The following is a 25381-nucleotide window of genomic DNA, read 5'->3' as shown; positions in this document are numbered from 1 at the left end:
GGAACTGAACTTGCCATGTTTGCTAAATGAATAAGTCTCCTAAATGAAGGGGGAAGGAGGCTTTGTGGTTAACACACTAGCCTAGGCCTCAGGAAATCTATGTTTAATTCCTGGCTTTGCCACAGACTTCTACTTCAGTGTCTCTGTGGCTCAGTTCCCCATCTATAAAATGGGGATAATATTTAAATATAAAATTCTTCTATCCCTTATAACTCTTGTTTAATTAGAATGTTGGCTCTTCAGAGCAATACTGTCTCTTCCCAGGTGTACCAACAGCACCTAGCACAATCGGGGGAGATGTTGGTTCCGGGCTCTAGCTAATACTGTCATACAAATAATAAATAAAATGAACCCCCCCCCAGCCAATGCACCAAAATCATGCTACACGGCACTATAACAGAGAAACAACAAAAGGAGTGCAGCCCTCAAGGAGAGTGAGATTTGTGTAGCCCAGAGCGAGGCATACAGCAACATAGGGAAACTATTAAGAACACATCAAGCACATTGAGGCTCTCTCATTTCCAGGTTCCCGTTCTGTTTTTGTAAGTAACACGGTGTGATACTGACAGATATGAGGATGCATGGCTATCTGTAGAGTGGTTCCTGGTTTTTTTAACAACAACAAAGCTTGACTTCTGACAGCAAAGGAAAGAAGTAGTCAGCATAAAAACCCAAGACTGCCCATAAGTTTTAAATTAAAAAAAGAACAAACCATGTTTTATTTTTACAAAGCCACTTAGCTGCTGAACCTGGGTTACAAGCACCTCCTAATCTAAACTCACACAGGGCCTCGTGTCTTAGAGAGCTTTCCCAGGATCTGCACTGTAATATTACATAGGGAAAGTCATCATACTTTGTCCATTGTTTCAAGGAAAAAATGTGTGGCAAAATATTTAACACGTTAATAGTGAAAGGAGAGAAATTTCTCCTTTCCTTCCTTCCTTCCATGCTTCTCAGAGATTTCCACAGTGGGAAATGTGAGCAGAGGCAGACAGAGCAACAGCTTCTTTGCAGGGTAAGAATAAGATTCACAGTCAAGCTCATACATTAGCATCTCTCGAAGAGAGAAAGAGAGAGAGAGAGAGAGAGAGAGATGACAGCATTCTCATCCATATCATTGCTACAGTTAAGGGTGCGAGAGCACTTCAACTACAAACCTGTTTGCAGACATTTATAAATCAGCTGTAAAAATTCGCTTCCAGCCACATTATGATTTAATCACATTTGGGAATTTGACTAGACAAATTGAATCCACCATGGTATGGTAACTCTGTAAAGCAACTACTGCATATATGCAGTAAGGGACCAATTCACATACCACTGAAACCAGCAGAAAGACTATTTGACTTCAGTAGAGCAGGATCAGGCCCTAGTGAGCTCTAAGAACTTTTAATTAAGGTTTTAAATACATCTGTACTTGTGTCTTATGCAAAACAAGCCACCTGAGGACAAGATCCTCAGCCAGCATACACATTGATTCACACCAGTGAGGAAACTTGCCCCAGGTTTCTTGGCTGCTACTGTACACTGAGCAGCTGGTTTCAATGGCATCTCTCCCAAATCTTTTCCTGATCACTGTGCTGCATAACCAATTCTTTACTTTCAAAGCATTGTGCGTTGTTCTGTCATGAAGTGCATTCACATTTGTTGGCCTAAGTTATCCAGTTCCTTTCGCATCTGATGGTGATTGTAATTATGTGCTATCTGCGATTCCATCATCATCTGCAGACCTGAAGGGCTCATTTACAACAATTTCATTCAAATCATTCCTATTTTCACACCCTCCCTCACTTAAATTCCCTTCCTCCATAAATCACACTTCTGCCAAAGGCCGGAAAGCATCAGCTCTTCCTCCAAAGAAGTGCTAGCAAAAAAGATAATAAACCTAAATGGAAAACTTAAAAGTTATAGAATGAAGGAATGTAAAACCCCACATCTCGGTCACTTTGCTTTCAATCTCAGCCCTCCAGCTGTGGACTCTAGGGCACGACCTTATCTACATACTTATCTGTAAAAGTCCTTAGCCTTACTGCTGCTGTGTTACAGGGGTAATACCATGGCCAGTCTGTGTTGAGATCTGTACTTTAAGCATGACTAATATTCTTCTGTTTCACATTTTAATAACTGAATTTGGTTTCCAAATCTGGCACAATAGCTCTTCCGAAGAAAACTGCATTTTCTATGTCTTGATCATTCATGAGTTGGTATTACATTTTTTATGTTCAAGTTATAGAATTGAAATTTATGTGTGCACCTGCTGTTGAATTATATTTATGGTTAGAGTTTCATCTGTATATGGTTGTTCAGGAAAAGGTTAGTGGTAAGTGGGCTGTAGGTTGTGGAGAGGAGGCAGCTGAAGCTGAGAAGGGGAACAAAAAGATGGCTTGTACACGGGTTGTTGAATGACTTACCTTCTTTTCCTTGGTTTTGATATCTTGTACTGATAGGATATGCAACCTAGCAATCTCAGTTCAAAGATGACACAAAAAATTAGTTGAATATATAAAATTATGCACAGAGGTGGAAGTGTTTGCTTGAAAACCTCCTTATGATCATGCTGAAAACGTTAAGTATCTTTTGTCGATTCACTGTTGCAGGTAGTTCAATATCTCACCATAAGGAAAGTGGGAATGACTCTTGATAGACAGAGGGCTGGATTTTGTGTGGTATTTTCAGTTCCTTACATAAATAAGACCAAACCACACAAAGGAAGTAAGTTTAAACCCCAACACAACTGAATTGTGTATGTGAGGGGGAGAAAGCCACCCGATCGGATGTCCTAAAACTAACCTGCCAAGTAATTCAACAAATAAGCCCTTTCCATCTTGATAACATCTCCATCCCCAGCTCCCTTTGTCTTCTGCTGTTAAGTAAGCTTCTAATCATCCCCCTCTTTATATCGAATCCCATGAGCAAGGATATTATTGTAGCTACATACTCCTTGAAAAAACAAATACATTTATCAAAATCTTGTGTTTCCAAGATCAAAAGGAAGACCAAATTGGCAGAAGGATTTTTTTTTCCCCCTCCTGCTGGAATGGTTTACTTTTTATAATAAATGTGACTAAGTTGGAGAACATTTTTTAATTCACTTTCCAGAGGGGAAAAAAGGTCTCATCGGAAGTATCAGAATCATGTGAGCATTAACTTTTATCTATTTAACGTCCCTTAGCCAGTCATCCAACACGTTCAGTTAGTGAAGTGAATGTACATCTTACATAGATAGTTACATTGCTCATCTGCAATTGACATCTTCCTTTTTTTTTTGCTTAATTATTCACGTGTGTGAGAAGGAGAAAGAGAGTTTGGCTCTTAGCCCTAGTTTCTTTTTATAATAAAATCTTGCCTTTTATTCCATATCCATTCCAAAGCATGTGGTTTAAAAACAAAACTAAAGAATTCTCTCTCCAACTTATTTAACCACAGTCTCTGTATAGGTACCAGATCCCAACTTCAGCTATTAAACAGACCATTACCAAAGTGATGCTCTTGCATATTCTGAGACTGGGATAGGCCTGTAAAAAGTCAACCCAAAGTCCCTCACAGAGGCCAGTTGTTACATTTCCTTTTGTTTCAGCACAGCACTGACTGCTACCACTAACTGGTATTTCAAGCCAAGAGGGATGTTGAAAACAGAGCTCTAAATAAAGAGATACAGAGGCCAGATCTGGCCAAGAGATTAAATTAGCTCCCACGGAAGCACCACAGCTCGATTACTCCATTCAGAGTACTGTCATGACACTTATTTAGACCTTGGACCACCCAAAACAAATTTAACCTTCAGGGACATATAATTATTTGGTAGGAGATGCTAAACTGAGCTCCATTCAGAGCCTCATCAGTGGCTATCACGGGGGATGGGCAAACACCAATGACATTTCACAATGAAGTTAAATGACAACCCCAGTGCATTAACTGACAGACGCTCATGCTTAGTACAACAGGTTCTAGACATTCAAGGTTGCACACAACTTATTGCAAGGTACATGATATTTGCTCTAGATTTGCTTTGTAAAGGGCTTTTGTAACTAGTTTTATGGGAAAGTCCTTTATTTTTTGTTACAAATATCGAAAGATTTTTTCTTGCCCTTAATTACTAATCAGTGTTTCTAAAAGTCTTTTACAGCATCATATAAAACCAGGATTTGCCTCATTTACTCAAACTGAGTAGCACCTTACTCTGCAGGTAGTCCAGCTGTGGCTATTCAAATCAGTACGATGCCTTTCAATGTGAGCACGATATCAGAATCCAACCCTTACCTGTTTTCTTATTGCACATGGGTTACATTTTCATTATTTAAAATTCACAGACCAAGAAAAAGCTTCAATAAACTGAGGTATCAATTATTTAAGAGAATTTTGGCATTTTCTCAAAAATCATACAAGGTTAGAAAGCCAAAAATTCCATATTTACATTATAATAAGAGGACAAATATTAGAAGGCAGGAAAATTCACAGCCACCCAAGCCGCCTTAATTCTGCCTTCATCCCCTGCCAACATCCCATCTTGCACACAATCGCATCTTGCATCTAACATGGAGGTATTTTGATAAAGGTTGCTTTGATACGAGTTTTTAAGAAGTTGGCAGCTTGCCAGAAGGTGACCTCTGCAAAGCACATTAGCAATGAATGTGTGGCTGGTGATTTAAAGCTGTAGAGTACTATGCGAGGTCCAAGCAGTATTACTCGCCATCAGTCTCCCAAGTTAAAGATTGCTTTGTTATTTTTATTCTATGGTACTTAGACAAAATATATGGTGTTGGAATGACAAGTTTCTCTTTGAAGTCCTGTCCACTTCAGTTATCAAAAATAACTGGAGAAAGCAGTGGAAAAAAATAAAAAAATAGCCAGACCTCTCTCTAAAAAGTTAACCATTAGGGCCCTGATTCTGAAAGTGGTTACATGCATGCTTAACTTTGCTACCGTGAATAGCCCCAAATTACTCTAGCTCAAAGTTAAACATGTGCATAAGGGTTAGCAGGAGCGGGGGCTACCAGAGGTTCTTTTCTAAAGGTCTGAACAGGCAACAAGAAAAGGGCCAGCATCTTATACTAAAATCGAAATCTGTTATCAAGCTCCTGGTAAGACCTGGTCAAACCTGGTCACTATTAGGAGATGGTGAAAGGAGAGGAGGGTTACCCACCCTTCAGAGTCAGGATCAGCTAGCCTTACTCCTGCCAAATTTGTTATCCACTGCTTGTCTCTTGGGTGGGATTTTCTATAAACCATACATCAAGGCTTCCCTGAAACAGTAGGAAGTTATTGAAAAACTCAACAGGATCAGTCCAGAAAAGTGACGAACACCTACACTGTATTTTGTCGAAACGCTATCCTGTTCAGTGATAACTAGTTTTTAAAGCATGGACTTGGACAGAGAATGTAAGAGCAGTAGTATTCGCCTGGGTTTGACACACAGCCTCCAATCTGCACTCCCAGACCTCCAACCATCTATCAAGGTTATTTCATTTGAAGGACAGTATTTGTAACGTGTTCTGCAAAGAAGTGCATGATGTGCTGATGCTTTAACTGTCACTGCAGAGTCTCATCGCTTGCTTGGTTTGATCCCAAAGAGTTTGATTCCAGAGAAGAACAAGATGGTGGGCGATATAACGTCATCTCAGTTCAAAGGGGGTTTATAAATAAAAATCCCCATTCATGGAGATAAAAATATCTCCCTTCCATTTCATCTCATTGGGATGAAAATATTCCCAATCACGAACATGGGAGTACCCGTAATAATGATCAGTCAACTCACAATTACTAAACACCAAACACTTGTTGCATATTTTATTCTCAGAAAAAGCATACTCCCTGAAAAGAGTTTCTCCCTGCTCATGTACAATAAATTCTCTCTTTCATACTTCTGGGATACCCCAGCGCCTCTTGTTTCAGAAATGGGACAAGAAGCAATAAAAGAATAGAACGTCAAATATTTAAACCGGGGAAACCTTTAGGATCAAAGTGGTTTATGTTTGAAAAAATACTTCCCTTGATTATTATTTTGCACTTCGTTGGAGATGGAGCATTGAAGCCAATGGCAAGCTCCAAAGCTAACAAACTGTCACTGGAATGCTGACCAAACTAAACCAGGATTTTGCCCGCGGACACTTTAACAGCCAAAAAAAAAAGGTCAACAGCTACCATCATGTGGTGCCAGCATCTGTTACTTTTACCTACTTAAGGGCTCTGGAGAGCCACAGTTTGGACAACATGAGCTCTGGCCCTGTTTTATGAATTAAAGAACTCAGGACTCCTGCTATTTTGCTGAACAATGTGGTTGGGATGTAGGGGGAAGAGAAGAGACAGGAATAGCAGCTGGTATTCAGTTTAAGTTTTATACTGCAATTTTTAGAACAAGGTACAAGTTTCCAAAACTGTAAATCATAGAATATCAGGGTTGGAAGGGACCTCAGGAGGTCATCTAGTCCAAGCCCCTGCTCAAAGCAGGACCAATCCCCAATTTTTGCCCCAAATCCCTAAATGGCCCCCTCAAGGATTGAACTCACAACCCTGGGTTTAGCAGGCCAATGCTCAAACCACTGAGCTATCCCTCCACCCAACAACAACAAAACTTGACAATGTTGTAAATTTCAGGAGCACCAGTACGAAGTGAAATTGCTAATAAATATTGATTTGACTTCCTAACGCTTACTTCAAACCCCTTCATTTACCCCTTAAAACATAACCTTCAAACAACACAGTAGTAGCTCTGAATGATTCAATGGTGCCGGAGGGCTGCATATTTCTTTTTGACCTAGAAAAACCTAGTTAATTGATGAGCCCTGTGCATGTTTGGCATTTTTTTTGTACCTCTGAAATTTTTTAAGTTAAGAAGAGAGATAACATAACATTTCACTCAGACACACACAGAAACCTGCCAACAGAAAAGCTGTGTGAAAACCTGTTCCATGCTTTTTAAGTCATGGGGCACCATTTGGTAGTTTAGATGTAAAATTTGGTGTTGACACAAAATAAAGGTTTGGTTTGCTTGACAAAGCTTAACAACATTTTCATGAAGCTTTGTTCTGATGATGACGACAACAGTTTGTTTGGATTTAAACGACTGCCTGTAGCAACTGAAACCAAAATGTTGCAGTATTTGGTTAGTGCATAAGGAGGAGAGTGAGAGACTGACCACAAACACACACACAACGAAAGATGACACTGTCTGAAAAAGATTTGTTTACTTAGAGCAAATCCACCCTTAAAACACTGCATGAGTGCAGCTGCACCACTGTAGTGCTTCACTGAAGACGCTCTAAGCTGACGGGAGAGAGCTCTCCCATTGGCGTAGTTAATCCACCTGCCTGAGAGGTGGCAGCTGTATCACCCGGAGAAGCTCTCCCACCAACATAGCGCTGTCTACACGGGGGGTTAAGGTCAGTATAACTATGTTGCTCGGGGTGTGAAACTGGTATATGTCAATAGGGTAGACCAGACCTCAGTACTGTTATAAGTAACCATAAGATCACTTTGAGTATAGTCAGTTACATTGTTTCCCCTTGTTAACGAGTTGGTTTTGGGTGTTTTGCATAGCAAAGAAGGACGGAAAAACATTTTTAAGAGATGAAAATGTGATTGTAAAACCATAACTGGCAGGGGAAGTCAAGCAGTACCCGACACTACTGACCTTTTTTAAATCAATTCAACTTTGAATGGTTGTGTTCCTTTAAAACCAACTTTCTTGCCACTTATGGCAATTAAAGGATGTCCTAGCACTTATGTGCAGGAGTAGGGGTGTTACCCATAGCATCCTACCCGAAATCCAACACAGGGAATTATGATCTACCTGTCTGAATTCCTCTTGCAATTCCAAGTTGACATGGTAGTCATCTTCACCTCCACCCTAAAAAGGAGGGCAGAGTTGCTGTGCTCTATTGAACAGCTGCCACTTTCTACCAGTGACGTGGCGACATTTCAGGGGTGGGTGCAGTGATCTCTGAACACCCCCTACCCACCCTTCCAGGGCTGTTGTGGAGCTCAGCTAAATATTTAGGGGTTCGGAAACCCTCACACAAAAGGAACTATACGAGGTCTGTGCACTATGAGAGAACAACTTTTCATTGGGGATAGAAAAAATGTGCTAGGATAGGTTGCTTGCTTAGGAAACTTTAGGCCTGAGGGCCACTAGGATCCACTTTGTTCTGTCCCCTCTTGAGCAATAATGGTTAAAATACTTAGATGACTTCCACATGCTGATTGGTGTGGAATAAAAACTTGCTGGTTTTATTTGCTTCTAGTTAATATACATTTCCACTGGATGTTATTACTCATATTGGAAAACTGCCCAGCGCTAAGTATTTTATAGACACTTGACACATCTGCCCAATTTCTTAGAGTCCAAACGTATCCTTCATGTTACAAATTGGGCTGTGGTTGGGATACTGAGAGCTTTGAACTTCTGGAAACCTCCCCGTTCTCAACTGCAGAGAGTTAAGTCTTCTTTCATTCCTTGCCACACTTACAATTGAAATCAATGAAAACCTCAAGCATGGTTAAAAATAAATTCCCATCTAACAACCCAAAAAAGCCTCAGCTGCAGCACTTTCAAAGAGACTTTTGTATACTGTGACCACGCTAACAATTTATTCTATTAAGGTCTCATACCTGCAAGTCTCTCCAGTTTGAGAAATGGCAAAAAAATACTCTGTTAGGATTTCATGTTAGAGGATGCTGTCAGAGTTGCATCAAAGATAAAACACAATCTAGGATTAAGTTGCTCTGAAATATAGTCAAGCCTCGGGAAAACAGGAGCATGGTTTGGAGAAACTCTGAACACTTATTTCTTATGCCTACAATTTATTCTGCTGAAAGCCTCTACCTCAGCCTCCACACACAAACCCCTCATCACTTAGTCCATGGTCATGTCTAGGAAAATAGGTTGTACTGGAAAACGCGTTGGCTAATATGCATTAGCGGACATGATTTTAAACAGGACATTGCACCTCCCGTGGACTCAGTTTACCAGCTTTAAAACTGGCTGTAAGTGGCCCAGGCTTGCTCTCCCAGGGCTTGTTAGCTGGCTGTAGGTGACCCAGGCTCGCTCTCCCAGGGCTTGTCTTCACAAGTAGATTAACTGGCGTTAACTATAGTGGAATCAGCTATTCTGCTATAGCTGTGCTGGTCATTTTCACCAAGTAGACAAGCCCTTAGGGCTTTATCACTGCAGTACCTGATCCTAGTAGCCCTCTCGCCACTAGGAGTGACCACTTACCAATTGACATGGTTTTGAAAGGTTTTAAACAGCCTACACATGCTCAAACGCTACCTATTTTCCTAGTCTAGACACGGGCCTAAGCGTTCCAAATGCAAATAATTTCAGCCGCTTTAAAAAATTTAAAAAAGAAAAAAATCTAAGCTTCCCCCATCTGGGGCACATACCCTGTTGCTGCTGACTATACGGGGACATGTACTACTTTAAAACATTAACTCTCTCCCCTGCCCCTTTGAGAAATATTTGGCTGTACCCCACAAAAAACCTGCACAGTCAATCTATGGGTGGAGGGATGCTCTTGTGAGTAAGGCATTGGACTGAGAATCAGGATTCCCAGCTTCTAGTACTTGCTATCTACAGCCTGTGCGTGAGACCTTCTGAAAGTCACTTGTCCTCTGGATGCTGAAGCGTCCCCAGCTGGAAATTGGGGCTAGTACCTATTTATCTCACATGGTGCAAAGCAAACTAGCCTGTTCAGGTGAAGGGTGCTACGGACACACAAAATGCTATATTGCTACTACAATTCTATAGTTTATGTGCAAAGCCAACTAAGTTCCAATCTCACCTGCACAGAACATGGGTTTCTATCGTCAGTCCTTTTGCTGCAAACAGAAACCAGTTTTCAGCCAAAAAGAGGGCTCTGCAGGGGTCTTTATTCAACAAACCAGCTTTAAAAGCTATGTTAATAATGAATCAAGCTTCAAATTGTACCCCCTTCCCTCCCCCCAAAAAAAGAGAAAATCCATAGTTGTGGTTAGAAGTCTAGCCTGGGTGTTAAACAGGCAGGCCAGGACTGACAGGCACATGAGATCTGAAACAGAAGACGATCTTCCATATTGTTTGGGGCGACATAATGAGGTATAACACCTCTACTCCCATATTTACCCAAAAGCCTTTCAGAGCTGTCCTTTTCTATAGCATTGATGACTCCTTACGTCTGACTTGGGGGCCCAGGGATGAGTCAAAGGGGTGGTAAAGCATGGCTACCCAAGACCGTGAACTCACCTGCAACACTGTATTGCTTACGCGCACATAAGCCAAGCCACAGTGACATGCATTGATTTGGGATTGAAACATTGTGGCCCATCGCTATAGCAATTAGACAGGTGCCTCAGGCTCCTGGCAAAGCCCTTAACGTCACTGTATTTGGGCACAGTGACTATTATGGCTTCATCACGTAAGTATGCGATGAGGGCTAGATAGTCACAGCCCACACTTAGCTGCACAAGGGAGCAAAGCCCCACTCGACCCCAGGTCAGAGACTGGCTGCAACGGCTACTCCCTCATCACTCCCCACTGAGAGCAGGTAGAGTGGAGTCGCGGCTCCATCTCCCTCTACTTGCCAGGCAGGCACACGATGGGGAGCAAACTGCTCCAGACGAAGGGGCGAAGTGACCTGTTCCTTTCTCAGGGAGCAGGGGAGGAATTGTGACTCAGAACCACAGCTGGCTCCCCGACTGCTCCTTAGGTGTGGCTACTCCCCACGCCTTACTCAGGGCTGTTTGTAAAATTACAGCCTAGCCCTGAATGACTGGAAACTCCTCCAGATTATTAGAGCAAGGATAGGTCTACATAGCAAAACACACCCGCGGCAGAGAGCCTCAGAGCCTGGTTCAACTGACTCGGGTTCACTCTGCAAGGCTATAAACAGCAGCACAGACTGGAGCCCTGGCAAGGAGGGAGGGTCTCAGAGCCCAGGCTCCAGCCCGAGCATCTACACTGCTATTTTTTGCTCTGCAGCTCAAACCCAAATCACTTGACCAAGGCTCAAGCTCGTAAATGCAGAGGGTTTTTTTTTTTTTTTTCTGCGTAGACGTATCATGAGCCACTGAGGTAACATGCTGTGGACGAGGGCTTGTCTACACAGGGAAAATGGCCAGCGTAACTATACCAGTTTAAATATTCCACTGTAATTCTACTGCTATAACACCCCCACATGGACGCTATTCCGGAATAAAAGTCTTCAGACAAGGAGTTTTACCAGAATAACCATACCTGTATAATGATACAGGTAAATTCCCTATGTAGACAAGCTGCAATTCTCTCTTCTGGATCTAAATTTTTTTTAGAATACGTGTTGAGTCTTTACCCCCACCATGCTGCTCCTGTTCCTCTCTAAACCTTTTGTCTCCACCTCCCACATGCCAATCCATGCCTCATTTTGTTCCACCCACAATGCTCCAGAGAGCTGCCCTTATCTCTTGCAGTCAGTGACCTCCATTACTCCTCCAGATTCAACAAACCTGATCTCCACTCCAACATGCCTGCACCTCCCTATTTGAACTGCAATCTTGTGCATCAAATTTGCCTAGCCTGTAAACTCCTTAGGGCAGGGCCCTTGTCAATTATATGCCTGTAAAGTCCATTTGAGAACTCAGCATTTTGGTTGTTCCCACCAAATCACATTTGATCAATCAGAGCCATGTTTGGTTTGCACATTGTGTACGTCCAAAAACTGACCAAAATAATCCTTTTCAGATTTTGTAAAATAAATCCACTCTTGGGTTGAGGCCTATGATTGTACAGCTGCATTACAAACCCTGAAAATAGGGATTTATAAATGGAAATGCTGACGGATCTTCAGCTCTAGGTATGTGAACATAATGGCTGGAATAAACGTTTCCCCATGGTGGGGGGGGGGGGGGTGGCACTGCATGGTGAAACCAAGCTTCAAACTCCTGCCTGTTGTCAAAATTTTTACTGTTGGAGTGGACTTCTCATGCAGCTGGCGTGAGGCAAACAGCACCAGCTCCAACCCAGCAAGATCTTGTTTTGTAACTTACTCCGGGCTTGGGTCCATCTGGGAATGAAGTTTGCCTGTTGCCAGCACAAAACACGACCCGAGCCACACCCTGGACAGTTACAGCAGTGCCTCTCAACTTTTCCAGAATACTGTACCCTTTCAGGACACTGATTTCTCTTGCATACCCCCAAGTTTCACCTCACTTAAAACTTACTTGCTTACAAAAATCAGACATAAAAATACAAGTACATCACAGCATGCTATTACAAAAAAATTGCTTTCTTTCATTTTTACCTTATAGTGAAAAATAAATTGATTGGGATATAAATATTGAACTTACATTTCAGTGTGATACTTGAACCTGTTTTTCACTTGTGAGCCTTGTCATTCTGGGAGGCTGTGAATTACAAGTTCACTGTCGCCACTTCTACTGCTTCCAGCTCCTCGTTTTAAAAAAATCTATCCATTTTTACATCGCAGCCACATACACACCATGACAACATCAACCTCATTAACATGTTTGCATGCATCAGTAAATGACATAAAAGGCATGCATGTTTCATAAAGTGCATATATGCACGTTACGGTATAATATAGTATATGGAGCAGCATAAACAAGCCATTGTCTGTATGACATTTTAGTGACTTCACTAGTGCTTTTTATGTAGCCTGTTGTAAAACTAGGCAAATATCTAGATGAGTTGATGGACGCAGAGGTCTTTCAGGAGGTACCCCTCGGGGTCAGTGTACCCTCGGTTGAGAACCACTGAGCTACAGGATGGTGACAAACTGCATTTACCCACTTATGATATCGAAGCACAAGAAAAGGTCAAGCTTCGACTTGCTTCTCCTCTGAACTTGGCTACGCAGCACATGGCAAAAGTTATGCTTGATCTCCTTGTGTAGTTGCAGATGCCAGTTTTAATGGCCAATGTCCAAAAGGATAATAAACAACAGTATTTCTTCTTGGCATGCCATTTGCCTAAAACCCTTTTCAATAAGCGTGTTTTAGACTAGAAAGGCTTACTGTGTTCCTGCAGCTTGGAAGAGAGACCATCCAACTGCCGTAACTTGCTAGAGAAATGAGTCTAAATGAATCTTAAGTTTGATTTATTTTGGCAGCTTGACTTCTGTTTATTATTCATTGGCTACAAAAGCTTAAGAACTCTGTGTGACTTTAATCACAAGGACTGAGTTTTAAGAAATGTGGCTTTGGTTTTTTTTAAAACTTACACACAGAGCTTAAGACATTCCCTAAATCTGCATTCCCCCCACCCCAACCTACACACACTCCACACAAAAATCCTGAATATTCGCCTTTGCCTGCTAACAATCAGGATAAAGGTTTCTGTAGAGAAAAACAGGAGACAAGAATGTTGAATGGTTCATGATAGAAGAGTGTTCTACATAAGAGGCATGGGAGATATTAAAGCGATTGTGCCAAAGAAAAGCCTACAAATGATATTATTTAAAATGTCAGGCTTAAACACTTGTTGCTAACAGGCTGATGATTTTACAGGGCTCTTCAAAGCCTGCTTGTTCCAGCTAACCTGCTATACTGGTAGCCTCAGAGGCCCTGATCAGGAATCACAGCCCCACTGTGTTTGGCACTGCACAAAACATTAAGTAAATAGATAGGTTCTACCCCAAAATGCCGAAAATCTTTTCTTAAACACAAGACACAACACGTGGGTAAAACAAATAAATGGGTGGGCACTGGGAGATAGAGAGGATGAAGTGACAGTAACCTGAGCACGTTGTTGCCTAGCCTAGCTGTACACCCAATTTAGCTGTCTACCTGCCTGGCAATTGTTGTCCAAAGCCCAGCACTTAGGCATATTTGTGATTTTAAGCATATTAGCCATCTCACTGACTTCAAAGCAACTATTCACGCACTTCAGTGTTTTGCTGGACCAAGCTTAAGGAAGGAGGGAACAAGCATTGGACAATGGCTAGGTGGCAGGAAGCAAGATTGAGGGCACAACTAGCCTATGCAAAACTGTCTTCAGTGGGTTACTCACATGCTTTAAATTACAGACGGGCTTAAGTGCTTTGCCAGATTGGGGCCTTATCCTCACCTTCCAGGCTCCCTCCCCGTTCCTAGGCTGCAGGAGGTCTTAGTGGCACCTGCATCATTTTCACCTCACTTCCTCTGCTCAATCTCCATATGCAATTCCCGTCCTCCCTGCATCCATTCGGTAAAGTCCTCTCTGATCTCAATTGAAATAGCTGAGTGAGGGTAAGTATCCAATGCACATCAGTCTAAGACCTTGCCAAACCCAAGAGAGCTGTGGGTATTTCTCTACACCAGATGCATCCATCTTCCTCCTTTCACAGGCTTAAACATAGCAAGATCCTACACTGTGCACATGGCTTGGGAAGAGAAGGCATTGCTAACCTTCCCCCAGCGGCAAGGGTGCTACACATTTATCTTTATCTGCAGCATTGTTTATGAAAGTACCAGACAGCTAATTAAAATGTCCACCACTGAGCTGGGTGCAAGCTTGACAGCAAGAATTTACTTGCATTCTTATTAACACCAGCAGCTGCCATTTTTTTCCTGCACTCCTATGGTTAAGGAAAACATATTTCCAATATTATGAGTCAAAAAAAGAGATCTGGGAGCCAGTCAAAGCCAACTGAGTTACCAAACTAATATCTTCACCCGCCATAAAATGGGCAAGGCTGTTCCCTGTCCAGAACAGGTCCACTTCCTTTTTCTTATTATTTAACGTTTATATTGCACTGGGACCTAGAAGCCAATTAGACTGGGCCCCATTGTGCTAGGAAATCCTCTAGGTTAAATTACGTTTTGTTTTTCTTAAAGCAACTTAACACACTAGCAACTTAAAAACAAATTCACACATCCATCTGAAAATGTTCATCTACTGTTGAAACAGTAAAACCTATCATCACTATAACAAAAGATTGGGAAGGAAAGATTTTTTTTCCCTATAAAAGACAACCTGTTTCATCAGTTTCAATCATTTCCTTGTATCCCTTGTTGTTTGTGAAGGTCAGGAAGTTGGGGTGGGGGGGAGGATTTTAAATAAAGAAATTCAATAGTAAAACCACAAACATTGGCAGAGAGGCTTGGATGTGAAACTAATTCTAAGTAATTTTGAAATGGACTAGATTTCAAGTTGCCTGTCCTTTAATAACTCAGGCTTGCAAATGTTCTGGCTGCAGAGATGGAACAAAAAAAGAGTTAAATTATAGTCTGAAAACACAGAGGATAAATTACAGAAAGGGAGTTTGAGGGAATGGGTGAAGCAGCTCAGGCCAAAAGAACATTATAAAAAAGTCAGTGATTGTCAGACAAATTATAGCTCACATATTCAGAAGCTTTGGTAATAAACTGGACTAACTGGCAGCAAATTAGAAACGTACTCACAACGTTAAATGCTTAGTGGAAAAGCAATGGGAACTACCCATACCGTAACCTGGGGCAGATATGAAAATGTGCAGTCACTGGAACTTAGCTTTTGAGCAAGGGCAGTGTAAGCTCCTTTCCCACGTCAGATCTGAGAAAACTCGAAAGGGGGATCTACAGCACTGGCTCGATACAAAATTCAGGCACAGCCCTAACTACATATTGTTACAACTGACCCACAGCAGCTTCTGCATACCCAGCCTCTCCCAAGGCATCAGAAATAGCTGATGTCTGGGACTCCCAAGGAAAGTGTCACCCTGCTATGGAATGTTCCACCCACAGCTGTTGTTTTTCCCCCATAAAGAGGTAATTAGCAAGTTAATTTTTGAAGTTCACGGCATTGCCTACAGATGTCACAAAAATATCACACAAGAAAGTGGAAGCCAAATGAGCCAGACTATTTAAAGGCCTTTGCGTTTGTAGAAAATTCTAGGGCAAAACTTCAAAAATGCAGATGGCTTTGAACTGGGAAATGTTATACTATATGGAGAAGATGGAGCACTCCAGCCTGTAAAGCTGTTTAAATGGTTCCTTTGATGCTACATTTGATTCATTTTAATTTTAAATTCAAGCACTTATTTTCAACCATCTTACTATTTTTTTTCCTTTGGGTAATATCAAACATTTGGGGCACTCCATTTAAAAGGGAGTAAAATTCAGCATTTTTCATCTGTTTGACAAACACTCATTAATGTGTGCAATGGCCCTGGGAAGCACAGTAGTATTATCCCCATACTGCAGAAGGGGAGACTGAGACCGAGTGATTAAGTGACCTGCTTATAGCACAGAGGCTCTTAGCGTTGGACATGGGATTAGAACTCCATACTTCCTGGCTCCTGGTCCTGTGTTTCACTCTGTCTCAAGGCCGGATGTTGCACTGCGAGCACACCCTCCTGCTGCAGGCAAAGACCCACGATCGGGAGCATCTGAGCTTTCTGCAGCCCGTGTGAGAAATCTGAGACACTGTACAGACCATACCTTTCCCAGACTCTCTCTTTTCCACCAGCTGATGAGCAAAACCAAATGCTAGCCTGTTCTCAAAAGCAATGTTGTGCTCCCCCCTCCTGGACAGAAGGGGAAGATGCAGTTGGCAAATAAAAAAGAGCACCCTCACTTTGCTTGTGCTCAGCTCTTTAGTGGCCCCTCTCACTGGAATAGAAAGGATCTGAACCAGCCACCTACAAATGAAAGGCTCCAGACTCCTGCTCCCTCATTCAGCAGCCAAGTTATGCAGAAGAGAGATGGGAAACGCAAAGACAAGGGTTACATTTCTGAATATTCTTCTCCCCTCCAGCAATGTACATGTCACTCCCCTTAATAAAAACAGAGGGGAGAATAAACTTCTGTATCCACAATTCTGCCCGCTCCCAACCATACGTAAATAACTTGTACCACAGTGAACTGCCTCCTTTAGGGCAGAGTGCCGCTTGGCACCTCCTCCTGGCTTTTGTTGGCTCAAATAAAACCTTTCATGTTGTTTTAGCATCACTGTTGGGGTTTATATTTCTTTGGAAAGAAGATCAAAGCCTTTCCAGGGTGTTTTTATAAACAGTGATTTACCCTCAATTCTACAAGGTATCCTCCAGGCCCACAGAAATCAGCAGTTGCTCAGCCCCTGGCAGCATCAGAACCCGTGTTACTACAACTGGCACTAAAAATATGACACTGGGCTACCTCTCTGTGGACATGACAGACCTGAACAGCTTCTTCTGATCACCTACGTGTTGTTATATGGTTAAGAGATGGGAGTGGCTTCTTTAAAGCCACTCTAGCATGCTGTGTACTAAACTCAAGATGGCCATCTCAGCTGCTACGAAATCATTACAACCAGGACATGGTATCTGAGGTTTAAGTGTTCTTGTTGTGGATATTTTTAATGTTTGGCTTCAAAATACAAAACGTGATTAGTGAATTGCAAACTCTCTGCCAGCCAAGTTCCTCTTTAGTAAGGAAAGCACTCTGCAAAAGTGTCCAAATGGAACAACAGTTTTTATTTGGGTCAAACCTGTCATGCTCTCAGACAGGAGGTCAGACTAGATGATCATGATGGTCCCTTCTGACCTTAAAGTCTACGAGACCGAGTCTTGCCATAAAGAGAATGTTATTTTAAAATGTTACTTATTAAATTCTTATGTTTATTTAAATGGTCCGACACTCAGAAAGGAGTCAAATGCAGAGTGTAAGCACATCATCGGACTCGAGCGTGCCACACCACCTCTGGAGAAGAAAAAAGCAAGACAGTCCCATGTGCTAGAGAAAAGTGTAGAGGAAGTGTGGCAGATATTATCCCCATTTCAGAGATGAGGAGACTGATGCAGAGAGACTAGGTAAATTGCTCAAGGCCAAAGAGTGAATTAGTGTCAGAGATGGGATTAGAACTCACGACTTCCTGACTCTCTAGCCTGTGCTCAGACACACCTCTGTCTCCCTAATCATAACATTACAGACTGGGTAAACTCACGAAGTATTAAATGCTTTCTCCAAACACACATGCAGAAGAACTCGCAATCCAGGAACGAAGCAAGTTTTTGACAGATTTATACATCCCTCCAGCAACATGCACAAACCAAGCCCGGCTCCACAGAGTAGACTGTTGTCACCTGGTTACAGCATCTGCCACATACCGTAAATTAAAAACAACCAGTGAAGGGAAACTCTCCTCTAGATAAGCAGCACGGAATGGTTTGCTACGGCTTGGTCTCTGGGAGTAGAGAGGAGAAGGCACAGCAGGAAAGAGATAGATTAGCAAGTAAAAAGGTTACACAGTAGCTGCCAGTTCTACACATGCATCAATTTCCAGCAAAACCCAAAAGACAAAATGAACTAAAAAATGGGTGATAAGGAATGAGAAGACACTCGGAATCACCAGACAGGGAAATTTCTGCCAGGAAAAATATAATTGTTGGAGAATTCAGATGACATATAGAACATAGGATCCAGACAGAAGGGGATAAATAGGGCTTCCTGGTCAGCATGGCTGTTGCTCCTGAAGCATGCTGCTGTTTTTTTAAAAGTTCCACTCTCTTTACAACGGCATTGATTCTCTCCATAGCTGAGCATCATGCTCAAATAAATTGGTTAGTCTCTAAGGTGCCACAAGTACTCCTTTTCTTTTTGCGAATACAGACTAACACGGCTGTTACTCTGAAACCTGTTTTTCTTAGATGTGCCTCACTTGTTGGTAACAAATTCTTACAATACTTTGGAAAATTAAACTCTTCCTCTGTTCCATCCAAGAGGGAAAAGCTGGGCCTCTTGCCCTAAAAAAAACTTAACATTTCTGAGCATCCATATTTCCACTGAACATGCGCTAGTCAAACAAAGGCTCCCTTCAGCAAAAGAACAGACAGCCAGTGCTAAAGATCAAGATTTTCACCCACAAGAACTATTAACAAGGTCATTATCTGAAATGGCCTCTCTCTCCATTCGCCTGCATCCTGAGCCACTGAGAAAGAAAGAACTATGGAGAGGCCAGGAATAGCAATTATTTCTTCTGTGTTTCCTTTCTGTCTGGGTTCTGGGGAGATGAATGCAAAATTCCATCTCTAACTGAAATGCTATTCACAACTTTCTCTCTGTAATCTGACCTGCTCAACTGCAGTACCCTTTGACCTACAAATATCTGAGGCCTGGAATTACTGACATTTCTGCAAGCTTTATACTTCTAGGTCTGCCCTTCCCAATATTGACACAGCTTTGTTCCAGCAATCCATGTATAAAACATGTGTGCACACATATATACATGTACGTTGTACAGACAGAGAGGAAAGCATACATCCTTTAAAATACACACAGATCCTTAAGAGAAAATAATGCTTTCAACAATTTCTTGGTGTCAGTATTTCAAACTCTTTGAAAGGATTAAAAGCTTAGTTGCATTTCTAGATGAGTACCTGCCTTTAACATGACACACTCTGGTTACGTTCAGTAAAATAAAGTGCTATTACCTTGAACAGCAGTAAAGTGATTCAACATGGAAACGCTCATGCCTGAATACTGCACTAAGCTACTTTAAAGGGGCTCTGCATAAACATGCCACACACATGTAAGTATTCCGTGGTTTTATTCTGATGGAATTTTAATTAGTCCCTTAACAGGCAAACTAACTAGGGGCTTCAAAACAATATTTACCCTTCAAGTGTGCACAGGGTACTGGCCAACGCCTGCACTGTTTCAATATGGCACAGTGACTTTCTAAGGAACTCAAGGATGTGAGACATATAAGGCACAGATTTACATGGAGGGTGCTGGACCTCCACAGTACACATCCGCCAACAGCCTAGGAAACTCACCCAATAAGTCATCATTTCCCCTGGTAAACCCAAGCAGCCTCTTTAAGTTCTGTCCAGCGGTTCTTGCAAAAGGTTTCTCTACACAGGATTCCACAGTCAGCATTTCCACTGATGCTCAGCACCGACATACTCTGCTGAGCTGTGGCCTTTTGTCACCATGTGGGAACAGCTCCTTTTATTTTGTGTCCCTCGTCAAATTCATCCTCTGGACCTGCCAAAATCCTAGGCCATGCTCTAATCATTTCTCTCCTTAACTACACTCTCCTCCTCTTCTCTGTGTTCTCCCGGTCAGCCCTCCACCCTTCAGTCTGTCCGAGAAGCTGCTGCCAAAACCATCTGTCCCACTTTTGTCACCCTGAGCACGTTTCAACCCTCTTCTCTATCTGCTGCACTGGCTTTTCCTCAGCCTCAACAACTCCCCTTCCACGTGTATTTCTGACCTCATTTCTTCTGACACCCTTCTCCTGACCACTCTGCTGGCCCCCCACTTCACTCCTGACCCAGGCTGTCTTTCACATTTTCTCTTATACTAGGAATAGTCTCCAGTCTCCATCATGATATCTGTCCCTGACTCGGTAATATTTAGTGCTCAGGGAACCATACCAATGTTAAACAGTCCTCCTGGGATAGGTAAACAACCCCCATTTTCCAGATGCTAATACTGAAGCAAAGAGAGGTTAAATAATTTACTCAAACCACAGCAAGAATCAGTAGCGGAAAAAGGAGAACTCAAGAAGTCCTTGGCTCCTAGCTCTGGGCTCAGTCCACAGTTCATAAGACCTACTTGTATAGGTTATTTTATTTGTGACTATAAACTAGAAGATCAGTCTATTGGGAGTGGCAAACTGAATATGTTTTAATGGTGGTCTGTGTCCTTTCCATGCAGAACAGCTCATCTTTCATCATTTAGCACATGGGCTCAAGTGCTTTTATTTGCCTATGCAGTTATTCTTTCATCATGGTAGATTTTTGCAAGCAGGTGCACTTCAGATTGAGGCTTTCAACAGAGTCTGTCACTGTGTGCGTGAGAAGGAAAGGAGCAAACCCACACAAAACTGTACTGAGGGAAAAAACTGAAAAATACATCCAAAAGGTCTTACTAGCGGGGGAAAGGCAGTCCCGTCTCCAGGTACTACTTTTTAAACATTGTTTTCTCTTCTTAATACTAAATGTAATGCTCATGGAAGGTGCTGGATTGATATGGAAGCTCCCTGTTTACCCATAAAACAGCTACAGGACATGCAGCAACATTGCTAGCTGCCTCAACGTCGAATCACATCAACGGGTAAGAAGGTAGTTCAGTCTTCATGGCTACTATATCCTGTGTCTTGCTATTAAGTTCTGGGTATTGGGGTATGGACACTTGTCAAATAGGGAATAAACTGAAACCTGCCATCTCATTTCATGGGGGCCACTCGATCAGACAGTAATGACCTGGGACATTCCAACAAGTGACCTGGTTAAAAGGCTCCATATCCTAGTACCAATCCCCTGAGCTATCCACTCCCACTTAACAGCGGGCCTGTTTTTATTTGCTTTACTCCTATACCTCTGGAATCAACTTCAAAGACTGACAACTGCAAGCATCATGTTTCTGTTTTGATTTCGTTAAACTCAATTTCTCTCTTGCCCCCTTCCATAGGCTAATCAGAAGATAGTAATAACAGCTGTCCTGTAAGTGACTCTTCAATATGACTTAGTGTATTCATTCTCCGTGGTATATACAGTGTTACATATGTGTGTGCAAGATGTTAGTAGCATCTCTACAATGGGACACTAGATGGGAGAGTGCTACGAGTTACTACAGAGAATCTTTTCCCAGGTCTTGCCCACATTCTCAGGGTCTAACTGATCGCCATATTTGGGGTCGGGAAAGAATTTTCCCCCCGGGCTCAGATTGGCAGAGACCCTGGGGGGGGTTTTCCATCTTCCTCTGCAGCATGGGGCACGGTCACTTGCAGGTTTAAGCAAGTGTAAATGGTGGAGTCTCTGTAACTTGAAGTCTTTAAACCCAGATTTGAGGACTTCAGTAACTCAGCCAGAGGTTTGGGGTCTATTACAGGAATGGGTGCATGAGGTTCTGTGGCCTTCAATGTGCAGGAGGTCAGACTAATGACCATGATGGTCCCCTTTGACCTTAAAGTCCACGCATCTATGAGACTTCTGCATGCCATAGCAGAGGGAGAAGAGAGCCTTGGGATTTTATGTGATATAAGACACATTTACCTGTCTGCCATCCTGTCCCACGTTTGTCTGTCCTCTCACTACTGTTCGAATATTGTCATCCAGCCTCCTTTAGGGAAAAGCAGACAGTGTCAGCATAAGGAACAGACAGTTTGTGAAAACCAGTGCACCAAAAAAAAAAAAAAAAATTGTACCTGGCTTGGTTTGTTTTTAAATGGTGCTGACAACATAAAACTGATATTTTCATAAACACCTGATAGTCTCTCGGATATCAGCAACAACACTGAATATTGTCAAAATATGAAAATTAGTTTCAAAATCCAATTCACTTTTTGCATTTCACACCAGTTGGCCAATGGTATCAGACTGGGCAGTTTCCCCTTCTGGTTCTCCTGGACTAGAGCAGAGCTTTCAGGTAGACAAGACCTTTCTTCTAAGTAAACAAAATTTCACAACCCCCTCATTTGTTATCCTTACCTTTATAGCAAACGTAAGAATGACGACAATAAAGTCTGTGCACTACAACTATTACTGCAGCTACGACATTTGATCTCACCAACACAGAAGGTTTTGGCCACCCAAGTTATTCTGGGAGTTTTGTTTCTCTTCGCTTTAGCATTGTAACACATTTTTCAGTGCCCCACGATTCCCACCGTTGTCTTTTGTGAGGTTGAGAAACACTGCGTTAGAGCTATGTTATTTGAGTGGCATACATTATAGGAAAGAGTTGAATGTAAAATTTAATTAAATTATAAAATGTACTAGAAATATTTTCTTTTTTTAAACCTCTGCCCAACTCTTTCTTCAAAGATATTTACATTTCAAGCATAAAACTACCTAGCTTCAAATAAAATGAGTTAGAACCAGCAGCAGTGCAAAGATTGATCTTTAATGGAAATATATTAAGTCTAATGACCATATGGCCATTTCCCATCTATGTGACAATGAAAGGAAACAGAGTGCTACTTACCTTATTTTCAGTCTGATTTTGTTCACAACTTCATCAATGTTTGCCAAAGACTGCAAGATAAAAAACAATTTTTCAAAAGAAAAATGTTTTTTCAGTACATACACGCAGTTCGCAGAATCAAACCTCCCTTTGAATAACACTTGGCATTTTCTTTCATAGCACTATCCCCCTTTTATAGATAGGGAAACTGAGGCACCAAGTAATTTGGCGACGTGCTCAGGTCACGTAGAGGTCAGTGACAGAGCTTGGAACAGAAGCCAGATCTACAGACTCCAATGACTCTTCAACTCGCCCCTGCACATGCATAAACACGCTGAGTACAACTACAACTTCTCTTTGCGATTGTACGAATCCTCCCTCAGAGGAAGCAGTTAAAGGGAAAGGTGATGGTGACCTCTAGTGGATAACGCAGTCAAAGAGCAAATAGGATCAAAGTATGGTAGGGTTCAACCATACAGTACTTTGAACTTCAGCAACCTCCAGATGAATGCAATGGGCCCTGAATGCCTGAGATCCACGGATACCTGGCAATGAAGGATGCCTGACTGGTATCTGGGTGTGAGCAAACCAAGCAGAACAAGTTGAACAGAAGCAACTAAAAGGAAAAATCCTACCGCTTGCTCTGCTGCTGCAGTTGACCCAAACGCAGCAGAATCTAGGAAGTTCCAGCAAGTTTTCAGGAGCTCACCCAAGGTCTGTTATGCTGCAGAAGGGACCTCCCCATCTCAACAGACCTCCCAACCCCAAGCCAAGCCTAGTTCGTGGGTTGGAACTAGGGAAGGATTTGACCCCACTAGATCTCCATTCCTTATCCCTGAAAGGAAACGATGGTTTTAAAATCTAGTCTGATTGTGACTGGACTTTCTGACGCTTCACGTTCAAAACATCCCTGGTGTGGCTAGAATCCTTGGGGCCTCCCAGTATATTGATCCAGCAGGATCTGAAATTCAGCTGCAAAAACAGACCGACCCCTGCATCATGAAACTGTTTCTTTCTAGAGACCAAAATGGAATTTTCATTATCTTTGAAGCTGCAGCTAGCACGTTGGGAGACTGTCATTCTATGTCACCAGGTCTGAGTTTAAGAAGTAATTGCCTCTGAAAGTCATAATTTTGCTGCTCTTCAGAAAGAAGCCCTGGGTATATTTTTAAACCTGTCTTCCTATGGACATGCAGGGTGATTTACACACTGAGTCACCATTAAGATTACCCCATGGCTCATGGGACAGCAGAACCCCAAGCATTTGACTTACTTGCTCAGTTGGAAAGAGAGTATTAATATACTCCACAGCATTGAAGTCTGCCCTGTCCAGTGGATCTTGGCTGGGAAACACCTAGAGAGTGGAGAAAGAAACACAAAATATCAGCTTGATCATCTGTAACTTTAAACTATATCTGTTATTTTAATAACTAAAACACAGACATGGGATTATGTTTAACAGCATGGTCCTGACAGGTCTGCATGGAGAGTAGTCAGGCCTTTATTCAATGGAGAATAAATAGTTTTTGTGACTACACCCCTGGAAGTCTTTGTCCTATTAAAATTCCTGCATTTATCAGACTGGGTAAACACAGATGTAATATATATGCACATCCTGAGATTCAATACCAGCACAATCAATCATGTGCTACAAATTCCCAAGAGACAGAAACTATTAATTATGTATCTAAAATGATGTTCATGTTTTCATCATTGCCTGGAAATTAAAAGCTCACGCTGAGACCATGCCCTTCTCTTGGGTAGGGCCATCTGGTGAGAGATGAGATGTTTTCTTCCACAAACTTGTAATATAAAACACGATGAATTAAGAAAATGGTCAAACTAGATCCCTGGAGACCTAGATTTCACCAGGCAAACATGGAAAAGAGAGAGAGGGTCAATCTGTTAAATGATCTAGTTATCCCAGAAAAGAGCAGCAACTCTTTCTAATCTATCTTCAGAGGGCGCTCAAATGATCCAAGTAAGGTTGTTAAATTATTTTTCCTCCATCATAAATATATGATGTATTACCTTCCCAGTTACCATGTCCGTTCTGTGCCATGCAGCCATCAATCCCTCCCTCCCCAGTCTAAACCACGTCCTGGACATACAGTAAATCACATCAGCCATTGTGCAGTGTCACCCGTGTGCGTCATTCTAGTCATTCCAAGCTGGCGAGAGGCAGCTGCATTAGGCCAAAGAAAATCCTACACAAAACCTTCAATTCAAACTTTTTGCTAGCTTAGCACATCGAGTATCTAAATTTGATATGCTTTTTTTCAAAGGGAAAATCTAGTATCTCTGAAAGGATTGTAACTTAGAGGTCCTCACTACTATTAATATGGTATTTATCCACCTTTCAGCTGAGGAACTTGGGGCACTCTAGAAACTGAGGCACAGGGAGATTAAATGATTTTCTCCAATATCACACAGCAAATCAGTGGCAAAATCAGGAACAGAAAAGCCAGGTGGCTTGACTCCCTGATCTTCTACTGGGCAACACTTAGAGATAGCACAACAGATCAATGGCGATAGCTAATAGTCTTGCCAAAAAACAACACAAAAC

General features: G+C 42.0%; 1 protein-coding gene across 2 annotated transcripts in view; it reads right to left on the bottom strand.

The window, feature by feature from the left end:
- VPS53 (VPS53 subunit of GARP complex) overlaps positions 1-25381 on the bottom strand; it is a 98908-nt gene that overhangs the window by 60138 nt on the left and 13389 nt on the right. For both annotated transcript variants that reach the window (XM_075120779.1, XM_075120778.1), the window contains exons 2-4: positions 24089-24169; positions 22837-22886; positions 21909-21975 (exon numbers count right to left, since the gene is read on the bottom strand). In XM_075120779.1, coding sequence (XP_074976880.1) covers positions 21909-21975; positions 22837-22886; positions 24089-24169 — 198 coding nt within the window. The remainder of the gene's footprint in view (positions 1-21908; positions 21976-22836; positions 22887-24088; positions 24170-25381) is intronic.

The sequence above is a fragment of the Caretta caretta genome, chromosome 17 (genome assembly GCF_965140235.1).
Source record: "Caretta caretta isolate rCarCar2 chromosome 17, rCarCar1.hap1, whole genome shotgun sequence".
NCBI lineage: Eukaryota > Metazoa > Chordata > Testudines > Cheloniidae > Caretta > Caretta caretta.
Note: the sequence above shows the minus strand (reverse complement) of the source record. Positions and strands in the feature narration are given on the sequence as shown.